The sequence below is a fragment of the Chrysoperla carnea genome, chromosome 3 (genome assembly GCF_905475395.1).
Source record: "Chrysoperla carnea chromosome 3, inChrCarn1.1, whole genome shotgun sequence".
NCBI classification, from domain to species: Eukaryota; Metazoa; Arthropoda; class Insecta; order Neuroptera; family Chrysopidae; genus Chrysoperla; species Chrysoperla carnea.
In genome coordinates this window covers 91,972,974-91,999,694 of record NC_058339.1, presented here as the reverse complement: position 1 = coordinate 91,999,694, position 26,721 = coordinate 91,972,974, and the positions used below count along the sequence as shown (strand labels likewise).

At 30.6% G+C, this 26,721-nt stretch overlaps 4 protein-coding genes across 5 annotated transcripts; 3 read left to right on the top strand and 1 right to left on the bottom strand.

Annotated features, from left to right (window-relative positions):
- Window positions 1-7,258: 7,258 nt before the first annotated feature.
- Window positions 7,259-9,581, top strand: LOC123296618. The gene is made up of 4 exons (XM_044878164.1): window positions 7,259-7,555; window positions 8,248-8,389; window positions 8,471-8,584; window positions 9,386-9,581. The coding sequence occupies exons 1-4, from the start codon at window positions 7,267-7,269 to the stop codon at window positions 9,492-9,494; spliced, it is 654 nt and encodes a 217-aa protein (XP_044734099.1). The 5' UTR covers window positions 7,259-7,266; the 3' UTR covers window positions 9,495-9,581.
- Window positions 9,582-17,365: 7,784 nt separating this feature from the next.
- LOC123296350 lies at window positions 17,366-18,952 on the bottom strand. Its single transcript, XM_044877812.1, has 4 exons — window positions 18,820-18,952; window positions 18,267-18,405; window positions 17,627-17,734; window positions 17,366-17,504 (listed from the first exon to the last, which is right to left on the bottom strand). Exons 1-4 carry the CDS (start codon window positions 18,914-18,916, stop codon window positions 17,366-17,368), a joined length of 483 nt encoding a protein of 160 aa, XP_044733747.1. The 5' UTR covers window positions 18,917-18,952.
- A 248-nt stretch (window positions 18,953-19,200) lies between these two features.
- Window positions 19,201-21,574, top strand: LOC123296611 (testis-specific gene A8 protein-like). 2 transcript variants are annotated; one of them, XM_044878158.1, is made up of 5 exons: window positions 19,201-19,323; window positions 19,942-20,089; window positions 20,447-20,599; window positions 21,001-21,122; window positions 21,177-21,574. In XM_044878158.1, the coding sequence occupies exons 1-5, from the start codon at window positions 19,239-19,241 to the stop codon at window positions 21,467-21,469; spliced, it is 801 nt and encodes a 266-aa protein (XP_044734093.1). In that variant the 5' UTR covers window positions 19,201-19,238; the 3' UTR covers window positions 21,470-21,574. The 2 variants fall into 2 exon arrangements, with proteins under 2 accessions (XP_044734093.1, XP_044734092.1); XM_044878157.1 differs by having other exon boundaries at window positions 21,001-21,574.
- A 2,071-nt stretch (window positions 21,575-23,645) lies between these two features.
- LOC123296608 lies at window positions 23,646-26,488 on the top strand. Its single transcript, XM_044878153.1, has 3 exons — window positions 23,646-23,802; window positions 24,498-24,645; window positions 25,970-26,488. The coding sequence occupies exons 1-3, from the start codon at window positions 23,688-23,690 to the stop codon at window positions 26,280-26,282; spliced, it is 576 nt and encodes a 191-aa protein (XP_044734088.1). The 5' UTR covers window positions 23,646-23,687; the 3' UTR covers window positions 26,283-26,488.
- The last annotated feature ends 233 nt before the right edge of the window (window positions 26,489-26,721 follow it).

Sequence of the window (26,721 nt, the reverse complement as noted above, 5' to 3'; positions counted from 1 at the left end):
ATTTGTCTCCCTGCTGATCGTTGTCTAAAGATTTAGTGTTTTATTTTGTTTCTTTAGTTTGAAACATTTGGAATTATGAATGGTTTATCATTTTAGATCTAGTAAAGTTAATAAGTCGAGATGTATGGAAAAGTTGGACATCAGCATTGATTTAATAAAAGTTTTGTAATATTTTGATATGGGATCCCGAGGAACAGCCAACTTTATCAAGTCGTAGGTGAGGCATATAAGGACCAAGCGCGGGTATATGAAGACCACAATTTTTGAAATGCTTGTTTTGGCTTAACATTGTCATCTAGTAGATATTTTCGGACGTTGAATACGAATCCGACGTTAAATTTCATGAATTCTGTCACGTTTTGTGGAAAAAATAGCACGAAAATGTTGCAACTACAAACTTCTAATAGCTTAATATAATTGTGTAAATGTAAAATTTAGTATTTCCAACGTCAATTTTTAATCCTTATTTGTGCCAAAAAAAATATTTTATGTGTGTTTTTTTTGTGCCGATTGTGTGTAAAAAAACCTTAATTCTTGGCAAAAAATTGACCAATTACGGAAGACTTGGCATAATATGTTATCAAACATCGTATTCGAAACCAGTTTTGACAATACATACTTAGTTTGCCGTTCTTGTGCCAATCTGACATCAGGTTCGTATTTAACGACCAAAAATACTAAATGACAATCCATTTCAAAATCATTTTGGACTTCATACACCCCCGCTGGGGCCTTATTCTCACCTATGACTAGATTAGCTGAATGTTCTTTGGGATTCTATAAACACGTTACAAAAAGTTTCATTAAAATAGGTGCTGTTTCCCAACTTTCCTGCTATCTGCTGTTTCCAAACTTTCCTACATATTTTCCGGCTTATTCACTGTTTTAATCGTATTGCTCAATGTTACTAAACTTCAGTGATCGGGCGAAAACCGATGTTTTCAATGTGGAATGTATGGTGACTATGACAGTGATGATTAGGTGAGGATGACGCGAGTTCTATGATTTTGGTACACATAAAAAATACTTTACGTGCCAAAAGAAGTTTTCACTTAAAAAATTGCATATTGACAAATAAAATATCATTTCTGACAAATTATTTTAATCATTATTTGACTACGCCGTACCAACAAACCTTGAAACCATCGTCTAACTTTAATTAATTACGTAATTTGATCTATTAACAGGTAAAGAAAAAATAATTTGAAACTTTGTGTCATTGTTTCCCAGTCTATAACTAAAACTTAAACTCTGCCTGAATTTAGTCAGACCTATAATCTTGAAATCACATAGTAGTGAATATTGTAATATAATATTTGTATTATAAGTATATTGTATATGCAACTAGTAATACATAATATGGTTGGTTGTCTTGTCTGTTTTAATTCTTGTAAGTTTTATATCTCTGTGCCTACTCTACCCGTATATCCAAGCAACATAAATAAATATAAAACATAACGATGCGATATATTATATTTAATGATCTTCTACGGTACGTGTACTTGTACTTGTAAGTACTGTGTTTATTTTATATAAAACTATACTCACATCATGAACTTTACTATACAGTTCATGAGCGCTAGGTGCGGGGTGCAAAATGGGTGCACTTGCATCCGCCTTACTTGAACGAAAATACATAGAAAAACATTTAAAGTTTATTGTCCTCCTTTATTCTTTTAGACCTTAATCACAAACGAAAAAATTCATGTTTCATCATTGATTAAACGAACAGTAAATGCGCTCAAGTCGTCAATAAACCCTCATCTACAGTCCACACATAAGACTTTAAGACCAAAAGTCTTTGGTCTTTTAGAAATATCTTTGTTTGGCAATATCGACTTAAGTTTATTAAAAGCTACTTTTGTGGGTACACTTAAAAAAATTTTATAATTCGAAAAAAATTCTACAAGCATAAAATTTTTTGTCTGAATATCATTTTTTAACTATTAATGGAGAAATCTGGATGCATTGTTTAGAATGACTGTATACGTAAGCTTTTTGATTAAAAAATATGACGGCAAAGCATCGAAAAAATTTTCTCCCATGTACTTCTTGAACTTGATAAAATATGACAGAGAATATACGAAATTTTTATCCCTACGCATTTAGAACATGTGAATTATTTATTTTTAGTAATTCTCTTCGAGGCTCCTATTTAATAAAACTGTATAGTTTGTATCATGAATTAACCCCCCCCCCCTCTCCCCAAGAAAAAAGTATTTTAGAAAATATCCTTTCATCAAAAAAGGTAAACCGTGTATATTATATGTATAGTACAGTAAAATATGTTGCAAAAATCGGCTAATAAAGGAAAATGAAAGAAACCACTCGAGTTTTGCTAAAACCTCATGAGATGTGTTTCTTAGGAGTCAAACATCTTTAGTAATACATAAGTTAGTAGCGTTAAATGTTTTTATTCGTTAATAAAGAACAGATTTTTAATTTAATGAAACGATCAATATTAAAGTTTACAAATAATCGAAAATTATTGTATATATGTATAAAGTATACGTAATTCAAGGTGCTTATCACTACATATTATAAAACAAAGTCGCTTTTTCTGTCCCTATGTCCCTATGTACGCTTAAATCTTTGAAACTACGCAACGGATTTTGATGCGGTTTTTTTTAATAGATAGAGTGATTCAAGAAGAAGGTTTTTATGTATAATACATCCATATTATAGTAGAGTAAGGGGTTGAAATAGGAGTTGAAAGGGATATGCTTCAAAAACTAAAAAAGTTGTGCATCGATTAAGCTCAAATATTGACACGATATACAACCAGCTTCAAAGATCTATTGTTTTTATCTACTTTTAACCTTCGGAGGGTAGAAAGGTGTAGCGAGAAAGTGGGAAGGAATTATCGAATATTTACAAATATACCTAAGTGGGGTATCAAATAAAAGAGCATGACGAGTACATTACAAAACTGTTATCCCACGCAAGGAAATGTGGAGGGAGGGGTGCAAGTGGGGATGTTGCCCAGCAAAGCGGGTAGTTCACAGCTAGTTTATTAATATTGTAAGTCAACTTTAACATTGATCGTTCCATTGAAATAACAATTTGTTGTTTATTAACAAATAAAAATATTTGCGTCACTAACTTATGTGTTACTAATGATATTTGGCACAAAAAAAAAACACTCCATGAAGTTTTACCAAAATGTGAGCGGTTTCTTTCATTTTCCTTTTGTGTAACATCTTTAACTGTACTAGTAATCAAATGTTAGAAGAATATTGTAAAAATGTTTAATTCATGAAATTATTCAATATGAGTATGAAAAGAAAAATTTGTGGAAAAATTTGTTGTAAAATATTTGCGTGGCCTGTATATGTGTGTATTAAAAACATGAATAATTGAAAAACCTCAACCTATACAAGGTGTTCCATAATTGACTACAGAATTATTGACTTCCTAAATAAGCTCACAAAGACGAACGAAAAAACTCATTATCAAATTTCGATCTGAGACCTAATTTCCGAGATAGTTAACCAAATCAATGAATAATAATTTATCCAGTGACAGAGTTTTAGAAATAGAAAAATGTCTTTATCATGACTGGGTGAGGTATGATAAAAATTATAAAAAAGGAAGATAGTTACAATTATTGCTCTCCTTATCGTTGACAAGAATTATTACTGTTTCATAAAACACCAAAAATCCTGTTTTGGCTTAGAGGGGTACCCTTGAAAAAAGACCTAGGGAAAAAATCGCCTGGAATTATGACCAAACTGAACCTATGTACCGAGTTTGAGAAAAATCGGTTGAAAATTGAAGGCTCCAGCTTGGTAACAGACATACCGACGGACGCAACATTATTTAAAAACCACTTTTTTGGAATCAAGGACCCTCAAAACGTGTATTTCCGTTGAAACCCCGATATCGATTTTTATTAATATAAAATCTACCACCATTGTGAGTTGGTACAATCTTCTATTTGTATGAGTCATTCAAATATGAAATGACATAATAACTAGTAATAATTCACAAGTTCAGTGTCTGTAATTTTAATCCTTTTCTAGATAATTGCCATTTTAAGAGCATTGAGCACTCACTACCTACAGCTACAGGTGTTTGTGATAATGACGACTAACTATTTACACACTCATTACTTATTATTATTTTTAAGTATACGCTTAAGTATTGTATGACTCATAATTATGTGGCGTTAACTTTACAAGAGCTTTTAACAATTTTATTTTCATCATATACTAATTTGTGTACTTATTTACATCATGTAGTTACAGAGTGTTTCATTATGGTAAAATAGTCAAGCATATTTGTTTTGACTACAATGGGAATTTGAAGGGTTATCTCGTGGCTTACATATCGAAACAATGTTTTTTTTTTTTTTCAGCTACAATAAGCTTGTTGACTAAATTTTTTTTTACTGCATGGGCAGAAAAGTGAAATTGGTTTTATAAAATCTTTAAATTTACGCTAAATGTGATCGTTTAAAATTACTAATTAAACTAAGAGGAAAATATAGGCGAGTGACGTCATTGCCCGATATCACCATAGAGATACATATAAAACTTTGTTTTGCTAAAAGAAGATGGGCAACAATCTTTGAATACATAACTTCTTCGTTATAGATCCTAGTGGGTATACTTATCACGGACCAGATCAGAATTCAGTAGAGACCTTTTTGGTTCGTCTTAACGAGCTTAATCTCGTAGTGGACTTTTCCACGATCAATTTAATGACATCCTGTATAATTACTAATAAGATTTACCTTTATGATAACAAAAAGCTTAAGATGATATATTTTTGGAGAGAACTGAAGTGGACATTCAAATGTTTGGGACATCTTTCAAGAGTAATTTTCATAAATTTGTAATAATTTGCTTAGAAAAAATAAAATTAACCTGTATGTACTTATAACTGACTACATAATGAATTTTAAATGAGATTCTCTATTTCAAAACGACGCGAAGGTGAAATCGATTAGAAATGTCAAGTTAGACATGATATGACCTATTGATTTCATAAATTAATTTTACATTAGGTGAAACCGTTCAAAAAATAAGGTAAGTTCGTGTTGCCCCCAGAACATTTAAATCGAGTTTCTCCAAACGAATTCCAATAGAGGAAAGGATACCATCTCCTACTTTTGAAATTAATCCAATGATCTTGGTAAATATCGATTTTACGTAAAAAATAGTTTTCACAAAAATTGTCGATGGTCATGTTACTAACAAGGTTTGGTGGAAAATTTTTCTCACGTTTGGAATATTTGAAAAGTTACATCGTTTGAGGCATTCAGTTTTAGAGTTAGAAAATGATGTTTGTTTTTCTAAATCCAAGTCGTAAAACAGAAAAAGATTTCAATTTTTTGAAATCAACTATTTTAATTTATGAAAAAGAAAATTTAGGGAAATGTTGTTAAAAATATTGTTCACATTATTCTATTCATAATCATTTTGCACGTAATCAAGTAGTTTCTCAATTTCGTCACGATTTGGCTTCATTATTTTTATTTAACTATTTAAAAAAGTAATTAAATTACTATAATTATAATTAAATTACTAATTAAGTTCAATTAAACTTTAAATTATGAAATAAATATTTACAATACGCATAGATTGTACTATGAACATAGATCTGAACACTAAATCTAGGAAAGAAGGATGGTTCAAAAAGTATGACATATTTCGCAGATCCTGAGAGCTTTAAAACTTTAGATTTTATTACCATAAAAAAGAAATAGTTACTAATTACTAGAAAAATAAGAATCCAGATGTTATGAAAATTGGTACTACCATTGTGACCAATTGTGGCCCGGGTCATATGACTTAAAAAAAATTAAGTACTCAACGACTAATTCATTTGATACATTGTGGTCATGCTTAAAAACTATCACAAGCCAAAATGCAACCCCATCTAGACACAAATAGGCCGCCATTTTAACGTTGAATTTTAGTTTCCAGCGACATATCAAAGTGAATGCACGCACATGTTTTATAACTTAAAATATAAAATAAGTAAACCAAAATATCTAAAATTATTAAAATTATTTTGATATTTGCAGTACATTTTCATACCAAAACGTTTGGACAGTGAATGAAAGGAAAGTTTATGTTTTTTATTTGATAATTAATTTTTTAAGGACCTATGAGCATGGTAGTGGGGGCACAAATTTAAAAATAGATATTTTCAATTTTGATGATAAATTTATATTATTACTTGACGATATAAGACGAAAAGTAAGAATAAAATTTTTTTTAAACGATATCTGGCTTAGTTTTCAAAATATCGAAAATTGAAAATTTTGTTTAATTATTTAGCTTTCGATATTTCGAAAACCAAGACACATATCGAAAAATTTTATTCTTATTTTTCGTCTACATTCATGAAGTTATAACAAAATTCATCATTAAAGTTGAAAATAAGATAAAAATAATTTCAACCCTTAATCTACCTTGCTCTTACATCCCATATATGGACGGAGACACTTAGTTTTTTTCTTTTCTAATTCATTGCTAATATGTTTACTTTCTATTAAAAAGTTTTTTTAAAATTTGTTTTCATTCATTCCAAATGAAAATTATCAAAAACTTCCAAAATATGTCGTTTTTTGAGATTCCTCCATAAGAGCCAATGTATTTTATATCGATTTTTAATGACTTTTTTCTTAAAAATTTGCACGGTTACCTAAGCTGAAATTTTAACCACATATTCTTTGAGTAAAAGACTACCTACAAACAAATTTTGAGCCTTTAAATCAAACATTGTTGTCATGCTCATACATCCTTAACAGGAATTTATTACAATTGAAAAAGGTTTTCTTATAATGCTCCGATACGTGGATAACTTTTTTTCTATCTCTAACGATATACAAGATGGGTCCTACGGACCTCGTACCCAATTAGCCTATGTTGCTCATGTACGAACTTTTTCTCACGGCGTCATTTTTGTACTAAGCGTGCTATAAAAATTTCATCTTGATGTATCTTTTTGTTTTTGAGAGATCATGTTCACAGACAGACGTACAGCCAGAAATGGACCAATTAGGTGATTTTGTGAACACCTATACCAATATTTTGTTCGTCGCATCAAAACTTAAAAGCGTTACAAACTTGGGACAAAACTTAATATACCTTGATATATGCAGTTAAAGTTTACCTCGACCAATGCAGTTGGAGCTATCTAAGTTTATTTTAAACATCAATGAGCATTATTGTAAAATTACTGAGATAAAAACTCAGGACAACGTTAGCTGTAAGTCAGTTTGCTAGCTAGGAACAAAAGATGATTTTCACAATTATGAAATGTATTTTAAAGTTTATCATTTTCCATTTCATATTTGTCACTATGATCCAAAGATCATTGAGTGAACGAATATATGATCCTTATCGTACATGGAAACTTGAAGCTAACGATAATAATGGACATCGAAATAGAGACGATAATGAGACTGACAATGGTGAGCTACTAATTGAGAACGAGAACAAACAAGTCAATTCCGTTTTCAAAAAGCCAGATGTATCTGATTTACTTGGAGAGAATGGCTCTGGCGTACAAGATACAAAAGAGGCATCGCTTGTCACCAAAGGTTTGTTTGCATCAAATTTTGTTTATAATTTATATTTACAAGAAAGTTAAAGATATCATGTTCTAGCTTCAGATAGATTGTTTGAAGATCAAGGTCAAATGACCTTGAAACTAGAATTTCAAATGAAAGTCACGTACCACAGGCAAACGTACATGTAGAAGTCCTCAATTTAATTGCCTTGAAATTTTGGCCTACGATTAAATGCAATAATGAAACATTTTTAAGACGAATTTCTTTCGAAAGCTCACGAATTTTGGAAAAATGATAGTTTTGTTTATGAGGATCAACTTTTTAATTTGAAGTTTTTTTCTATTTCCTACCATTTAGGTTCTAAATTGGCTATTAAAGCAATCCCTGTTGTCTGAACATACTTAATGCCCCCCATCAAACTCTTCAAATTTATTTAAGTTATTTTTTGATTGGTTAACTACAAAAGGAATTATTAGCTATAAGAGAATAAAATGATCCATTCTGTATAGCTTGTTGAAATATGGCTGAGGCTTCTTAAAATATAACGGTGTTAAATTCCATAATTTTGGTGATCAATGGTCTAATTCCTCAATTTTTAATTTATATCTGTTTACATTCGATGAAGTTAAATCCTTTCAATGAAGTTACATTTTGTTTACATTCGATGAAGTGACACCTCCATTAAGAAGCTCTAGTATTAAAGACACTTCATCTTTCTTTAGTTTGCACGGACGAAAATCGTATAGATCATCAAATCGGCGAATCGTGGTCGTCAGATGAAAAATGTGAGAAATATAAATGTGTGAATGTTCAAATATCTCCACCAGGACGAATGTTGACAATGGCCATAACGCAGACAACATCGTAGGTTTTTATTTTTTACTTTAATTTCGAAAGTAGGGTACTTATTAGGAAAGCTTATATGGATCCATTTCACTTTTTTAGGTGCATGGATTTAGATAAATATCCAATGAAACCAAATTGTTTTAAGCAGGAAAAAGTGAAAGGAAGTTTTCCCCAATGTTGTTCCATAATTGTATGCTACGATATAGATGGCAGGTGAGTATTTGAAATATGAAATATATCAATGGTATACTAAGTTTAGTCCGAAGTTTGTAACACATAAAAATATCGATGCTACAAACAAAATTTTGGTATAGGTGTTTTGTATAAATTTACCTATTTAGTTCATTTCCGATTGTCTGTCTGTCAACACGATAGCTAAAAAACGAAAAGAGATATCAAGCTAAAATTTTTTATAACATGATTAGGACGTAAAAACTGAGATCGAGTTCGTAGGACCCATTTTGCAAACCGTTAGAGATAGAACAAAAGTTTAAATATGAAAAATGTTCTTTTTGAAAAAATTCACAATTTTTGTTTGAATCATTTGTTTTTATCGTCTTTATTTTATTTGCCCGTTAAGGCGAAAATTAGGTTAGAGGCATTTAATAGTCCGTAGGACCCATCTTATAAACCGTTAGAGATAGAACAAAAGTTTAAATGTAAAAAATGTTCCTTATCAAAAATTAAACAACTTTTGTTTGAAACATTTTTTCATAAACATCACTGTTTACCCGTGAGGGCGCCAATTAGGCGGAAATTTTATAATATGTGTACAAACTATACACTAAATGTCGGTCGGTAAGGCAGAACACTATAAAGTCATTTACATATGTACTATACTTGATTATCAGTTATGTATGTGTCGCATGTTTGTATGTGTAATGTGATAAAGAAATCAACACTGACTATGCATGGTATTTCAACAATTAACTCAGTCAATTGTTTGTTTTCACTTGTTAATATTGAAATAGGTCCATTACTATATTTCCATCTATTGCGCTTTTAATTTTTTAGTGAAATTTCAATGCATACGTATTTAAATATGCATGTGGCAAAAATGGACAAAATGGCACGTAGACTTTTAGAACCATTTAAAAGTGGATACAGAAGAAATATTTTTTAATACCACTTTTTGAAAAGAAGCCTTTTGACAGGTAATATTAAGACTTTGAGCTACCACCAAAAGGTCCACATAATTGTGAATATAAAAGTGGCCATATTGAATTAAATAACTGGAAATTTTGTTGAAAAATATTTGGTTTAAAAAAAATAAAAACTTTTTTTTTAAAAAACATAATTAGTGAGAGTGAATTGTTTAAATACCCTTTTATATAATCTATCCCAGAAATCCTTGGAAAATTTTTAAATTGTAAATTTTTCTCAAATTAAAATTATGGAAGGTGATGGACCCCTTCCATACGAAATTTCTTGAATATGAATGTAATTTTGTTATAATAAAATTGATTGAATCATCCTGTATGTAGAATTGTCTACATAACTTTTAAATTAAGTATTAGTAATTGCAAAATCAAGGTAAAAACATTTGATTATGTCTATAATAGGCCGAGTATCATCGCTAATATTTCAACGTCATTTTAGAACGACTGTTATGAAGGGCAAATTTTTCTCATATGAAAATTTCCAGATCCGGAGATGTCTTTTAGAGGGACCTAGACAATTATAAAAGCGCCAAATTTAAAATTTATGAATGTCAATCAGTTTAATAAAAACTAGCTGTGAACTACCCGCTTTGCTGGGCAACATCCCCACTTGCACCCCTCCCTCCACATTTCCTTTCGTTGGATAACAGTTTTGTAATGTACACGTCATGCTCTTTTATTTGATACCCCACTTAGGTATATTTGTAAATATTCGATAATTCCTTCCCACTTTCTCGCTACATCTTTCTACCCTCCGAAGGTTAAAAGTAGATAAAAACAATAGATCTTTGAAGCTGGTTGTATATCGTGTCAATATTTGAGCTTAATCGATGCACAACTTTTTTATTTTTTGAAGCATATCCCTTTCAACCCCTATTTCAACCCCTTACTCTACTATAATATGGATGTATTATACATAAAAACCTTCCTCTTGAATCACTCTATCTATTAAAAAAAACCCGCATCAAAATCCGTTGCGTAGTTTCAAAGATTTAAGCGTACATAGGGACATAGGGACAGAAAAAGCGACTTTGTTTTATAATATGTAATCACACATCGAGCACCTTGTTTTTGCATATTTTATTTGATTATCTTATAACTTGAAATAAAAATTTTTTCTCACCACCTAAAAAAGAAATACTCGGGTATGATAATTTAAGTATACGTAAAATATGTATTATGAAATGGACTTTGTAATTGTCTTTTAAATTTTAAGCCGTTCTAAAATGACGTCTAGTTCCAAAACTACATATAAGTTATAGTTTATTACATGTTTATCACATAACTTATTGATTTCACAAATTATTTATTTATTTGTGAGTCAATACCTACTTATCATGAATACATTAATGATATAAATTAATGAGACGGAAACCCATTGAAAAATGCATATATGAAATATACATAGTATATTAAGTTTCGCCCAAGTTTGTAACGCTTAAAAATATTGATGCTACGAAAAAAATTTTGGTATAGGTGTTCATAGAATCACCTAATTAATCCATTTCCGGTTGTCCGTCCGTCCGTCTATGGACACGATAACTCAAAAACGAAAAAAGATATCGAACTGAAATTTTTACAGCGTACTCAGGACGTAAAAAGTGAGGTCAAGTTCGTAAATGAGCATCATAGGTCAATTGGGTCTTGGGTCCGTAGGACCCATCTTGAAAACCGTTAGAGATAGAACAAAAGTTTAAATGTAAAAAATGTTCCTTATAAAAAAATAAAAAACTTTTGTTTGAAACATTTTTTTGTTAACATCACTGTTTACCCACGAGGGCATTAATTAGGTGCAAATTTTATAGTATGTATTAATATAGGAATATCAGTTGTGTGTGTGTTTATTTAAAAGTGAGTATCTTTTGTTATTTATGTGACGTCAAAAAAACAAACGATTGCGCATCAACACTGTCTGTATATATAGACAGTATATATATAGACAGTGTTGTACACATACATGGTATTTCAATAATTAACTCAGTCAATTGTTTGTTTTCACTTGTTTAACTTTTTTTTTTCTTTTTTTTTTTTTGAAATTTGTGATAAAATTTTAAACATTACAGCTTTTACATACTTATTTCTATGGCCAATATTCTTTAGCGAATAAATGCATTTTGTCGGGCGGGCTCATCAATGTGTGGGCTTGCCATGCCCACAAGGCATGCGGTCTCGCTAGTGAATAGCGTGACTAGCCCAAGCTACCCCAATGACTAGCTTCATAAAAAGGGTGCACAAATTTTTATTGAATCATAAAAAATATACATATTAAATCATTAATTAATTTTCAATGGTTAACGCAATATTATTCCAGATTTGTAATTAAATAAAATTTTCTTGATAAAAATAAACACAAATGTTGATATCTCGCTATGGAATGCAATTGATTAAACATAAATGGGCATTACATAGTTAACAAAGTACTCGTACTTATTTTTATAAAATTAATTTGCAATTAGTTGAAAAAACATGTTTAACGCGAATCATTCCATTATTTTAATAACTTTGGTGGTAATCACAAATGTCTCATTTTTAAAAGCGGACGCGAATAACACCGCGAGCAACACCAACTTAGTTAATGACACCAAAAATTTAATAAATGACACCAATTTAATCAATCAAGGTATGTTTTTGAACAAATAACTTTAAAAAAAGCCGCGACTAAAATGAAGAACGAGTCGTCTTTAGTAATCAGAGACCTTTTCATCGTTGCCGAGTAATCGGAGGTCTGTTGTTTCTACTTCATGGTTCATTGTACACTACAGTCGGTCATTTTAAGAAGGTTTAAAATATTTAAAAAAAAATACTTATTTGTAGTTTTGAATTTCTTTGAAGGGTCGGGGGAAATCGAGAAGGAGTGCGCACGTACGTTCGAGTCACGGTTTCCGTCGCCTAACACCAGAAACATAGTAATTTCGTCGTTTATTCCACAAAATGCTGTTTCCATTTTTCATTCAATTTTTCCTATTCATCAAAGAATTTGCACCAAATCTGTCGTGCAGTCAAAAAATTTCGAGTTTCTTCTGAAAGAGAAATGCCTCGCACTAGCTCGAACGATAAAAATGTTTAATAATAATTCTCGTATTGTCTTACAGAATGTTTTGAGCCGAAAACAAATAAATCTTATAAAGTGGGTGAAATATGGAATGCAACAGAAATTTGTGAAATATTTCGTTGTGAAATTATGGAAATTACACCACCTGGTCGAAAATTACGTTTAGCTGTTGGTGTTCGAAAAATGTTTAGTATTTTGTTATTCAATTTGCATTTGTTTAATAGGAATCAAAAAATTATTGAATATGTTTCAGGTGTGCAAATACAACGGAAATGCCTAATTGTTATTTGGTTCCAAAACAACATGGAATATTTCCATTTTGCTGTCCAATTCTTGTATGTGTCAGAGAATAGTAAGTCATTTTTGTGTAATTTTCACTTTTCATTCAAGTGGTGTCGCAATCTGAGTGCAAATAAATTTGTGGCGTTTTGAATAAAAGTAGCGAACTTTTTTCTTTTTTTTTGTGTTTTGTTTTGTGTGTTTACTTTCAGGAAATTACAGATTTATTTTTTGGAAATCAAATGCCAATTAAAATTTTATTATCTGTTTTTCAGTGATGTTCAAATCCATTATTCTTATGGTGAAATGTATGATAATAAAACGAATGTGGCCGAAAAAATAGAGCCAAACGAACATAAGGGAACCATTAATAATGGTCCACCAACACCAACACCGGAAAAAATAACTTCAAATGAAACAAAAGTAGATAAATTACCGACTCAAAATTCGGAAATGGCTACAAATGAAACTTTAAATAAAATGTTAGATAAAGAAAATGAAACAATTTTAAATAACGCTACTTTAAATCAAGAAAATCGAAAAGAAGCTGAATCAATAAATTTGGAAACATTACCTTCCTATAGGATAGATATAAATGATACATCAGTATCTGAATCCGAAACATTTGTAACAAAAAATGAACAACATTCGAGAAAAGGAACTGGGAAAAATCAAACATTGAGTACAGTTGAAGATAAGCAAGCTTGGACGACCAGTAAAAACATTCAAAGTAAATTGTCTGGAATAAATTCAACTCAATTGAAAAATAAAAATGATTCAATTTTCCTTGCTACTAAAAATTATACTTTAGCAACATTAGCTACAAATGACTCTTTTCTAGATAATATTACGAGGCCACATAATAATGTGGAAGTATTGGAGAGAATAATTGATTACCGTTTCATCAATGACATCATAGCTATGAATCCATTAATAAATAACTCGTTAGCAAAAAATAATAAGGTTTTACTTTCACCAACTATTTTTGTGGTTCCGAATGGTACATTAGCTACTTTACGTTTAAATAAAGTTGCCGAAAAACACCAGTTAGGAAAAGATGGCAATATTAGAAATCACAGTGGAGCAAAATTGAATACTTCCAAGGCTATACTTACAATAGGTGTAATTTTAGCTACGTTATCGATTGATCCAATTTTTGTGACAATCTGGAAAAGAGAGCCATCCAAGCAAAGTAAGGGGGTTATATTGGAAACAAGTGATATTTCTACTAGTAATAACACTTTGACTGTTTTAACAAGCGAACCAATAGAAAATCTTACAACATCACAAGAAAATAATTCTTTGGAAAAAAGTAAAGAGAATAAGGGAACCACGTTAAAAACCCTGCCGGCTTCAATTATTCTTTTGAAGGATACTTTAGCTACTAATTCGATGAATCTCACAAAAAATCTTAGGAATATCGTTCCGGTTTATAACAATGAAATTTTGCAACATGCGTTGGCTATTTTAGTTAATAATTCAATAAATTTGACAAAAACAATTGCTTCAAATACTTTAGCTAGTGATCCAATAATTCTACCAAAATTATTAAGCTCAAAAAAATTGAAAAGGAAAAATTATTTGGAAAAAATTGATAAAAAAAGAAATTATTTATTATTAAAAATACCAAATTCAAAAATAAGTATCATGAAGGATACCTTAGCTGATTCAGCTTATAATACAATAATGCTTACAAAATTAGATAGAAAAAATGCTTGGGGAAAAGTCAAGGAAACAAGCAGTGGTTTTTCACCGCACACAACAATCCCACCTTTTATTGTGAACAGGCCTTTAGCTCTCGGTCCAGTAGTTCCAGCAAAATTTAGACGAAATAATACTTGGAACAAAATTGAAGAGATAAATGACGATATCACAGGAAATGTATCGTCTAATCTTACCATGAATGATTATTTAGCTACTTTAACTAGTCATCCAATATACTCTACAAATTTTAGTAGTAATAATTGGAATAATAATGGCGTGGGAACCGCTGATTTATCACAAAAAATATCAGCTTCAATAATAAATATTATGAATGACACGGTAGCTAATTTATCTAATGATCCAATAATGCTTACAAAATTGGATATAAAAATCCATTGGAATAATATTGGTATGCCAAGCGATTCTTCAGCTACTTTAGCTAGACATCCAATAAATTCTACAAACTTGAAACAAAAAAATTCCATGGATAAAAATGACGAAAGAAACAATGATTTACCACAGAAAATACCAAACTCAACCGTAAATATTTTGAAATACAATTTAGCTAATTTAGCTAATCATCCATTAGACGCGACAAAATCCAAAAAAATATTTAAAGACAAAAGCCGGATGCAAACAACAATAAAATGGGATAACTTTGAACAAATTTTGAAAGCTTCAACTGTAAATCCTCCCCAGGGCCGGATTTAAATTTCTGGCGCCCTGGGGCACTGAAGAAAATGCCGCCCTATGACTGAAATTTTATTTTAATAGTTTTGATATCTTATTTTTTAAGAATTAGAATAACTAATTAATTGCAGAAAAAAGAACCGGTTCATAACGAGCTGACCATCTGGTTGCAGATAAAGTTTTTAACGCAATTCTTTTTTCAGTATGAGACTGTAAGACTTCCCAGCGATGCGTCGATGCAGTAAAAAAGTTGTATAAAGTTTGTACTGTATGAAAGAATGACGCAGCTTCGGGGGCGCATTCTACTGCAACTGGGGCACATTCAACTCCAACTAAATTCAAAGAATGAGCAGCACAAGAAGCATGTTCTGCAAGATATAATTTCATGAATTCTTGCCTGTAAGCCCGAATAAATCCCTGATACATTATTCGCGTTATCATATGACTGACTTCGACAATCTGAGAGATCAAGATCAAAAAACTGAAGAACAGATAATACAGCAACTAGCAAATCTTCAGCTTTATGTCCAGAGTTCTCAATAAACATGAGAAAAAAAAATTTTTCTAATTCTTCAAAAAAAACTATATTAATTTATCAATTTCAGAAAAAAAAAAGTATCAAATTTTATTTGTTCAAACCTTTATGGAAATAAATTAATTTTATTTTAATAGTTTTCACTTAAATTTAATATATTATAATATACAAAATTTTAATTTGATACATAATGCATAAATTATATTTCTTGAAAGATAAAATCTTTATTTAAAAGAATTAGTTAATTATATATTGTATAGAAAATGTTTTCTCACTTTCAAAATTTTGCCGCCCTAGAAAATTTGCCGCCCTGGGCACTAGCCCCGACTGCCCCTAGTGTAAATCCAGCACTGATCCTCCCATAGGTATTAATTTACATATCAACGAAGAAATTAATCCAAACAGTCTGAAAAAAGTTAAAAATAACACATCGCCCGTCTCAAGATTATCAAAGTTCATTCAACCTTTTTATTCTTTTTTGTGGAAAGCAGGCAATCCGGAATTTGTGACAAGTTTCGATATTTGAAATTTTAGTTTCTACCAGGTGTCCCATTTTAAACAATCTAGCTAAAAACTTCTAAGCCAAAGCGTTTCTTTTGAAAAAATGAACCTAAAAAATTTGTTGTATTCGAAGAGAGGGATTTCAAGGCCCTTTTGTTTAACTTGATAAGGCTGACGAAAAATTTGAATAAATGTTTTGAGTGAGTAAAAGGGATGATTAAAATGTATATTTTCAGATAATGCAACTTTAGCTTAGTTCCTGTTTTCCATGTTCGCTGGAGCAATTTTCGATTGGATTGTTTAAAATGGAACACTTTCATATAGCTTTCTCTAAACTATAGGCCACTTATACTGAATTACTTTGTAAGGCAAAGCCAAGCCTTTTCAGGACCTTTTGCTAAAATTTTTTTTATGTATTTTAAACGTAATGTAAAATTATTTAATAAAATATTGTTAACGTTTCGAATACATTTATTTTCAATAAAGTAGGTACAAACTATTCAGGTGGTAGGAAAACACGTGAATGCAATCTGGGACCTCAATCAAAAATAAAATGGTGTACCAATCTCCAAATGAATTAATAAATTAATAAAAACAACTCTATTTTAAAACATAAATAAAAATAATTTAAATATAAATTAATTTAATTTGTTAATAAATATTGATATAATTTGATAATAATTTTTTTTTAATATTTATTTTAAAATAGCGTTGGTAACTTGGTAAATTTTTTTTATTAATTTATAAATCATGTTCAAATTAATCTTGAGATTGGTACAAATGTCCAAGAAAATTAATAAATAGTACATTAAAATTGAATTAGGTCAGAAAGTTGGAATTCCTCTGCCGTCTATCACACCCGCCAAGGCATCCGATATTCTGGCCGTGGGTTGTATAATATTTTTATTTATTCCCTACTCGAAATCGACGACTTAAAATTACTTGGAAAATTGTGCCTTAATGTTGGCGCATGAAATCTCCATTCGTTATAATCAAGAAGCCATGACGTATTTTTATTACTTATTTACTGAAAGTATTTGCTAAATTAATAATTTTTGGAAATAAATGGTTATTTATTTATTTAGAAATTTTCTACTCTCATGACTAAAGCGTTCAATTAGTATTAAAGTTGCATGATCTCCTGCGTCAACTGAATGGAACCGCTCATCAAACCAAGAATTATCCGAATTGGTAGAAGTTGTGTTCAAATACCTATAAAAAATATTACGCTGATTAAAATAGATGATTAGTACAAGCATTAGAAAAAAAATTTATTCTGGAAAAAAGAAAAAAAATTTGTGGTCAAAAATTTTTTAGAACTTGCTAATACTCACATGCCCAATATACAAACTCTAGTTTCGCAACAAAAAGGGAACTGTGCTGCCGGATCGCCTGGTTGTATTTGACAATATTGATACTGGTCTTTCGAAAACACATTACATCTGAAGATAAAAGTGAGCTAAAATTTAAGGTTGCATGCACTCGTAGATTAAAATAAGTGTCGAGACTAATTTTTGATAATTTTGCAAATCAACCCTATTTTGGGTTCTTCATCGACAAATTTCGAACTACTCTTAAAATTTGATTTAGATAAAAGTAGATAGTGTGAGATTTTCACAGAAAAGCGACTAGATTCAAAGGTTTTACGAAAGAACAATTACAGGTAAAACTGAAATTGTAGAAAATTAAATTTTACTAAAATATAAATATTTTAAAATAATTTTGCTAACCACAATTTTTTCGATTTACCTCATAGTATGCCTTATTTTTGGAAAAAATAGTTTTTTTCCATTTTTTCTTTTTGTGTTTGAATTTTCGGTGCTTCAACTTCAACCGCATGTTCCCATTTAATCGTCACTATAGCAAAGTTCCGTGAAAATCTCATACTTTCGGCTTTTCGATGAACATCAACTTCACAAGTTATAAAAATATACCAAGAGACTGCTATAATCTAAGAAAATAAAAGTTACATACTTTTGTTCGCGTATTACGCCAAAATTTCGACCTCCAGAGCCTGCTGCTTCGAGACATTGATTTCGTCCACATTGCTTTGTATTATCCAGATCCCATTCAGTATTAAGATCATGTTTTTCCCCATTTGCATCAACACATACTAAAGAATAATTGTTTAAGTAGCCATTTTTAACCCCTTACGCAAAAAAGGGTGTTATAAGTAAGACTTCTATGTGTGTGTCTGTCTGCCTGTCTGTGGCATCGTAGCTCCTAGGCGGATGAACAAATTTTTAGAGTGCTGCCAGAAAAACACTCCATTTGTCGGGGACTTACGACTTACATTAACCTAACGTAGGTACACGGACAGTCCTGAAAATTTCCGATATTTTTTTGCTTACACCTTTACACTCGTCATGAGAGAAATTTTCACAATTTTTGCAGGAATTTACTTTTAAAAACTATAGATAGATTAAAATATATAGATAGATTTTCAACCATGAGTAAAATACTCATAATACGTGTGCTGAAGGGTTAAATTAAATAAAGTATGAAAAATGTATACCTGTCTTTTTACCTTCTTCATCGTCTTGATCTAAATTAGTAATTTTTTGATGTGAAAAAGTTATTGAAAAATAAATTATAATCTTAAGTTTTAAAAAAGTTTTCAACATTTTTTTTTTATTTATCAATAACGATTTTTTTTTGTAAGCCTCTACCAACGCTTTATCGAATAATCAATCAACTTTTCTTTTGTAATTTTACATAACTATTGTTTATTTTTCTTAATTTCAGTATCAGGCTGTAATAAGTTTGTAATAAAAATACCGTATTATAAAGAAATAATAAATCTAATCAGATATTTTGAAATTCATTTAGACGATTTCTTTTCAATATTCAAATAAAATTCACATTATTTTTTCTTTCGATAATCGCGTATAAAAAGTGCTAAAACAAATAAAAAAATCACTTTAAATTTTTCTGTAAAAAAAAAAAATGCGGATTAATATATTTACCCAGTTCATGTTAAATATTTCACCGTTGATATTTGTCAATAGCCAAAATTTGGACTTTAGAACACGTTTGTATTCATTTAATTTGACAATATTTAAGTATACAGTGTATCCCATTCAAGAATAAGACTCAAATTTGAAATTTTACACAGTTTTGCACATAAAATTAAAAAATAAACTTTTATAGCTAGTGTTGGATAGAATGTAAAATCTGGACAAATAGATAAATTTATAGCGGATAAAGTGAAATATGATAATGAAAAAACTAAAAATGAAATATTGTTATGAAAATTGGTATATGAGTATAAAAACATGTTCTAAGAAACTTTTTCTAATAGTTTTTTTCGATGTCTCAAACCATCTCTGACGCTCGGTAAAAGATTAAGAATTTGTCCTACTTGTCAATTTGTATTCCTCTTCTTTGTAGGCTGAGTTTCAAGTTCTGATGTACAATTAATTTGCACTTACAATTAATTTGCACTTATTTCAATGCACTTATTAGGTGCAACTTTTATAGTATGCATTAATATGGGAATATCAGTGTGTGTGTAGCTATTTAAAAGTGGATATCTTTTTTTATTAACGTGACGTCAAAAAACAAACGATTGCTTCATCAACACTGTCTATACATGGTATTTCAACAATTAACTCAGCCAGTTGTTTGTTTTCACTTGTTTTTTTTTTAGAGTGTATGGATGCTGACGATAGGACCATACATGATATAAATCCAACCGTGTCATGGAGTCTGGAAGGTGCCTGTAAACGAAAATATTGCAAGGAAGTTCGTGACGAAAATAATTATAATGCCAAGTTTGCAATAGTCGTAGAAAGTGGGTAAGAAAGCACATGTAGAATAGTAGGATAGTACAGAATACCAATATTCCAACACAAAAAAATTTTGTTGTTGTTGATAGTTTAAATATTTATCAGCAGGTGGTTGGTTGTACGTTGTTTCATTATTAAGACGGTCGCGGAGGTCATATACTATAACTATAACATATGTGTAGCTTTAATTACCCGTAGCTCGAAAACTACGCGTTAAAATTTTTGTGGCCGTGAGAGCTTTTGATCAGAATGATCCAAAGAATATTTTAGGGTTGGTTAGAAACAGTTTTCACAAAGAGCCATTTTCCTATCTAATCGTGCGGATTCCTTTAAATTTAGTTAATGAAATAAAATTTTTTGTTTCAGCTGTCAACCTATCCCATCCCCTCCATATGACCCTCCATATGATATTAAGAATTGCAAAGAGTATGAAAAAATTTGTGAAGCAGCTCCAATTGAAAAAGCTTCCAAAAAGGAATTTCCTGATTGTTGTCCAAGACACATTTGTATTTGTGGAAGGTACGTGAGCATTTTAAAGTTTTTCTTAATATAGGCGAAAGATAGATTTTTAAGCATGACGAGTAAATTGTATACCGAATGTGCTAGATAATCACGCTACGTCCTTAGCACGCTATAAAAATTTCAGATTAATATCTCTTTTCGTTTTTTAGTAATAGTGATGACAGACGGGCAGACGACAGACAGACAGCCAGACAACCGGAAATTGACTAATTAAGTGATTTTATGAACACATATACCAAAATTTTGTTCATAGCATCAATATTTTTATGCGTTAAAAACTTGGATTTACATTTTATAAATTTTATTCGGAATTCCCAAACCGTTGCTTTAGAGTAGATAAAATTAATCATTATGAAATATTTTGTAACAATGTCTGAATTAATGCTATTAATTTACAGCAAAATATGGCAATGGACAACAAATGATAAGGGGCAACTAAGCATAAAAAAGCAACAATCAATCACAAAATTAATTTCAACTGGTACTGATCAAGGAAGTGCATCAGAAAATTTTACATCAGGTATTGGACCAAATAATATTAAGTTAGTAGTTGCCACAGAAGGTTCTACTGCAGGAGATGAACCAGAAAGTTCTACATCAGAAGGTGCATCAGAAATATCTTCATCAGGAGATGCATCGGAAAGTCCTATATCAGAAGATACACCAGAAAGTCCAATATCAGGAGATACACCAGAAAGTCCTGCATCAGGATATACACCAGAAAGTCCTACATCAGGAGATGCACCAGAAAGTCCTACATCAGGAGATACAGCAGAAAATCCTACATCAGGAGATGCACCAGAAAGTCCTACATCAGGAGATGCACCAGAAAGCCCTACGTCAGGAGATACATCAGGAGATACATAACAAAGTTCTAGATCAGAAAAAACTCCAGAAAGGGACTGTCATTTTACATTTGATATCTTTCGATTGTACTCGTAACAATATTTAGGCAAGAAAAACACTATTGGTTGTAACTACCCGCTTTGCTGGGCAACATCCCCACTTGCACCCCTCCCTCCACATTTCCTTGCGTGGGATAACAGTTTTGTAATGTACACGTCATGCTCTTTTATTTGATGCCCCACTTAGGTATATTTGTAAATATTCGATAATTCCTTCCCACTTTCTCGCTACACCTTTCTACCCTTCGAAGGTTAAAAGTAGATAAAAACAATAGATCTTTGAACCTGGTTGTATATCGTGTCAATATTTCAGCTTAATCGATGCACAACTTTTTTAGTTTTTGAAGCATATCCCTTTCAACCCCTATTTCAACCCCTTACTCTACTATAATATGGATGTATTATACATAAAAACCTTCCTCTTGAATCACTCTATCTATTAAAAAAAACCGCATCAAAATCCGTTGCGTAGTTTCAAAGATTTAAGCATACAAAGGACATAGGGACATAGGGACAGAGAAAGCGACTTTGTTTTATACTATGTATTGATGATTCATAAACGCATTTTATATAATCTAAGGAACTTTTTACAAATTAAATTTATGCACGCAATGCGTTTTAATATGTCCGATTGATAACAAAGACAGAAACTTTTTAGAATTTTCACCGGTGTATGTTTGAGACATAGTTCTATCTATTAGAATTTTTTATTTTTCTCAAAGGTGCCAATTCTTCATAACCAATCAATTTCTTTCGTTATTGAACATAGAGACACTTATAAGAGTCTATGCAATTTAATATAACTTTAATTAATTATTTCTCTTAATTGGTAAAAAAAACTAATTAAATGATTATGATATTTTAGAGTAAATAAATATTTTAGAGTGTAAATATTTCAGAATAAATAAATAAAAAGCAGAATTATTTCTATGTGCCCTCTCGCAATTTCATTAATTAGCCAATCATTATTTCCATAGCACATTTTTTAAAACACAAAATAATTACCAAACATACGCCATTCTTATCAAAACATTTGATTTTATTTATTGATTTTGAAAAATAATTAGCATAACATGCCCAAAAATAATGTTGAACATAATAATAGTCAATCAGACACACACGTTTTGATGGAGATGCTAATCGGATTTGAATTGGTTAAATTCAATCGAAATCAAATTACTTTTGGAACAAAAAATGGAATCGTATCCAATGGAATCCAGATTTTCGGTTTTATGTTTTGCGATGATTTTTTTTCTGACGCAAACTTCAGAACGATATTGAAACCGGAAGGATAAATTGGAAAATGCAAATGAAAGATATTGACAACCTAAAGGATACATTGGAAAAATGCATGCTTCCCTTGACAGGAAGTTTGCAACCGCTGAAAAATAGAAAATTGGAGTTAAATTGTAAAAAAACAAAATCATTTTTCAATCTAACAGTTTTAAAGTTCCTGCAATTGATTTCCATGTTTTCTTTCCAATAACTTTCTTTTAAGATATTTCCAGCATGACTGTCTTGTCGACAGACAGATTTTTTCGTAGACTATAATGTCAGCTGTAAGATCCCGAAGTTGCAGAATTCTTTGTCGTTTAGATAGCGAGATAATCAGCTGCAAATTTCGCGATTTTGTGGGTCAAGGCATGTAAAAGTCACTATCCCTCCAGCTATTTTATACGATATAAAAAAATTTCGATAGAATTGAAAAAAAAAGTAGGAGCAATGAAAGGAGTGTTTTTAGAAAAAAAAATAGCTCCATACGACGTTTTTTTCGAAATATTAATTATGACGTAAATTGTCAAAATTGGGAACTTAATCTCTTGTTTTAAGCATTATCGCATTATCTCTGCTTTTAAATGTTAAAAATTTTGGAATTTAATATTCTTAGCCTGTGACAAAAAATTCATTAAACTCCGTCGAAAAGTGTATGTTTGCTCGCCAACATTTTTGCATACTCAGTGATGGTTAAGACCCACATTAAAAATGACTTCATTTTATTCATAAAAGTTTATAATAATTATACATCATAAACTTTTTAATTATTTGTGAATTAAAATATTATTTGTAATAAACTTTAATATTTCTTCAGTTCCTATAAAATGATTGTTTAATAAAAACTTTTCTTGAATCCAAAGCGTCGGCCATTCTGTTATGTTTGTGTTGTGCTCCCTGTAAAAATCATGCTACGTTACATTTTAATATTAAATTTAATTTATTACATAACCAAATGTAAGTGCCAAAATGTACCAGCTGCAAAATTTAATGTGAATGATGATAAGGTGGATCCTTTGGATAGTAAGTACTATTTTTTTTCAACCTAAATCTATAACGCTTAAAAATTTTAATGCTACGAACAAAAATTGGTTTAAGTGTTCATAAAATCACCTAATCAGTCCATTTTTGACTGTCCGTCTGTCCGTAAACAAGATAATTCAAAAACGATAAGAGATATCAAACTAACAAGTGAAATTTACAAAATTTTAAGAACCACCGACAAATTTTTCGGTCACGGAACCCTAAACTTGCACTTGACACAAAACTCCATTAAATAAGTTTTATCCTACAAGCCTTTTCCAAACTGAACCGACTTTCATGATCATCACCAATTTTCATTTCAATTTTTTTGGGTACGGAACCCTAAACTAGAACTTGAAACATAGTTTAGAACACTCTCCCTTAAATCACCTGTCAAACGAAACAAACAAAAATCAAAATCGGTTCATCTCTTTTGGTGCTACGATGCCACAGACATACCGATAGACAAGCAGACACACACACACACACACACACACACACACACACACACACACACACACACACACACACACACACACACACACACACACATAGTGATCATACTTATAACTGCCCGTTTTTAGTTCGGGGGTTAAAAAAAATACTATTAATACCTTAATACCAATCACTTTATGCCTTACCCAAAAGTAAAATCAATTAACAAATGCCTTACAACTAAAAAACTTTTGTTTCAGCTTGTACGGATCCAGCGACAAATCAAACATATAAATTAGGTGATCGGTGGAAATCTGAAATACCAAATGTATGTGCGCTGCTCAGTTGTTCCAAAATTAACATAAATGAATATCCGGAATATAATTTTCCATTTATTGTTCAATATAAGTAAGTGTTCGTTTTATACAATGTGTCGCATTTAAGATGAAGACCCTCATATTTTCGTTATTTATAACAAAAATTGCACAGTCATACAAGATGATGGGTCACATGTTTTGAGATACTGAACCGAAATCTGGACTTTAAACTCATCCTGCAACTAATTGACAAATAAGACCGTTTCATACTATTTTGCCTAGCGTCAGAGATGGTTAAAGATATCGAAAAAGATTATTAGAAAAGTTGTTTAGAATATGTTTTACACCGATTTACCGATTTCCATGATTAAATTTCCATTTTTTATTTTTTCATTATATTAGTCCACTCAAAATTATCACAAGTTTATTGAAATATTTGAATACTTACATAACACTATTAAATTATCAATTTGTCTAGTTTTTACATTCCATACCACACGAGTTATAACATTAAAAAATACTCTAGTAATAATTTTGAGAAAAGAGTTGGAATAGGCTTAGGTGTGAGATTTCAAGGTAGCAAAATTTTTGATCGCTTAGATAGCGACATAATCAGCGGCAAAGTTCGAGGGTCAAAGTAGTAAAACTCACTGTCCTACCAGCTAGTTTTTGCCTTATTTAAAAATTCTCTCGACTTAATTTAAAAAAAAAAAACTCATTTTATTTTCCAATTTAGTTGAAAGGAATGTTTTTAGAATATGTAAGTATAAAAAAAAATAGCACCAGGTCGTTTTGATTTGAGATATTAATTTTGACTGAAATTGCCAAACATATGCATTATTAGGCTTTTGTCCGCTAAGAATAAATCAGTTGGATAAAAGTTTCAAATGATTCATCGTGATATGTAGATAATAAAACACAAAATTAATTTTTATAAAATATAAGGATTATAAATATTTGACAACAAACACCAATCAAATGTACCTTGAAAGAGAATCAAATGAACCTAGAAGTGAATAATACTTTTCTGGTGTAAATCAGATACTAATGAAACATATAAACTAATATTTCAAATTTATACAAAAGCCTATTGTCTCGTGTACTAAACTGTCAAAATTTCTGAAACTTTGGGATTTAATAGTAAGCTTTATCCTTTATCTGTGTAAAAAAATTCGTTGAGTTCTGTTAAAAAGTGGGCTTTATCATAGTTTTAGCATCTGAATTGCAAATTCCATGCCTACTTTAAAATTATTTTTTCAACTTTAATTAATTTTTAATCTTATCCTAAATTGTTTGTAAAAAAAATTTTTGTAGACTTTAAACATCAGAGTCTTTGGATTATTAAGAATATTTATGTTACAATGGCGTACACTATCATCACAAATAAATTTTAAGTAAATTTTATGATTTTTTAGATGTGTGGATCCAAAACCACCAGACAATGATAATCGTGGATGCCATATGATTCGACCGCATGCCAATAAATTGTATCCACAATGTTGTAAGCATATGGTATGTTTTCGTAACGACTATTACATTGTTATGTATCCAATAATAAATGAACAAGATGCTACGAAATTAGGAACCTATGCGCATGAATTAAAACGTTTTAAACGGTATAACTTTTTACAACGTGGAGTTACAAATATTACCAAACGTGAATTATTATTTAATTTTAAAGATAATCCACGCAAGAAATTAAAATTTTACAAAAATGAAGGGTCCTAAACTATATTTAACTGGCCCTGTTATTAGTACCTTTTCCTCTTCAGGCAAAATGTAAATTTTTTAAGTGGCATTTCCAGAGCTGGAACTAGAGTTGAAGGGGCCCGGGGGCAAGGCTAACTTCGGGGCCCTAATTCTCTATTGAGTTTGTCAACTAAAATTTTTCCAATTTTTGTAAAAGAAAAAACAAGGCATTATTATTTCTAATCATAAATGTTTTATTTGTCTTATAAATTTTTCACGTTGTATAACAGATTAATTTGAATTATTATTACATATTGTTTGTAATTTTGCGCTCGGCGGCCCCAGGGTTTTGTCTCGGTTGCCCTATCGTAGTTTTGGCCCTGGGCATATCTGAAATGAGTGGTTTCTGAATCGTTAAAATATTTGAAATTTTTTTTCTCTGTTCCTATCAAATGACATTATTTTGCATGGAACTTCC

Coding starts and splice junctions, on each gene's coding strand:
- LOC123296618 (XM_044878164.1), top strand. CDS start 7,267: ATGAAATGTATTTTAAAGTTTATCATTTTCCATTTCATATTTGTCACT. Junction 7,556..8,247: donor GGCATCGCTTGTCACCAAAG/GTTTGTTTGCAT, acceptor ATCTTTCTTTAG/TTTGCACGGACGAAAATCGT. Junction 8,390..8,470: donor GCCATAACGCAGACAACATC/GTAGGTTTTTAT, acceptor TCACTTTTTTAG/GTGCATGGATTTAGATAAAT.
- LOC123296350 (XM_044877812.1), bottom strand. CDS start 18,916: ATGTTGAAAACTTTTTTAAAACTTAAGATTATAATTTATTTTTCAATA. Junction 18,406..18,819: donor AGATCAAGACGATGAAGAAG/GTAAAAAGACAG, acceptor ATTATTCTTTAG/TATGTGTTGATGCAAATGGG. Junction 17,735..18,266: donor GGCGTAATACGCGAACAAAA/GTATGTAACTTT, acceptor TTTTATCTTCAG/ATGTAATGTGTTTTCGAAAG.
- LOC123296611 (XM_044878157.1), top strand. CDS start 19,239: ATGCGGATTAATATATTTACCCAGTTCATGTTAAATATTTCACCGTTG. Junction 19,324..19,941: donor AAATTTGGACTTTAGAACAC/GTTTGTATTCAT, acceptor TTTTTTTTTTAG/AGTGTATGGATGCTGACGAT. Junction 20,090..20,446: donor GCAATAGTCGTAGAAAGTGG/GTAAGAAAGCAC, acceptor TTTTTGTTTCAG/CTGTCAACCTATCCCATCCC.
- LOC123296608 (XM_044878153.1), top strand. CDS start 23,688: ATGCTACGTTACATTTTAATATTAAATTTAATTTATTACATAACCAAA. Junction 23,803..24,497: donor TAAGGTGGATCCTTTGGATA/GTAAGTACTATT, acceptor CTTTTGTTTCAG/CTTGTACGGATCCAGCGACA. Junction 24,646..25,969: donor CCATTTATTGTTCAATATAA/GTAAGTGTTCGT, acceptor ATGATTTTTTAG/ATGTGTGGATCCAAAACCAC.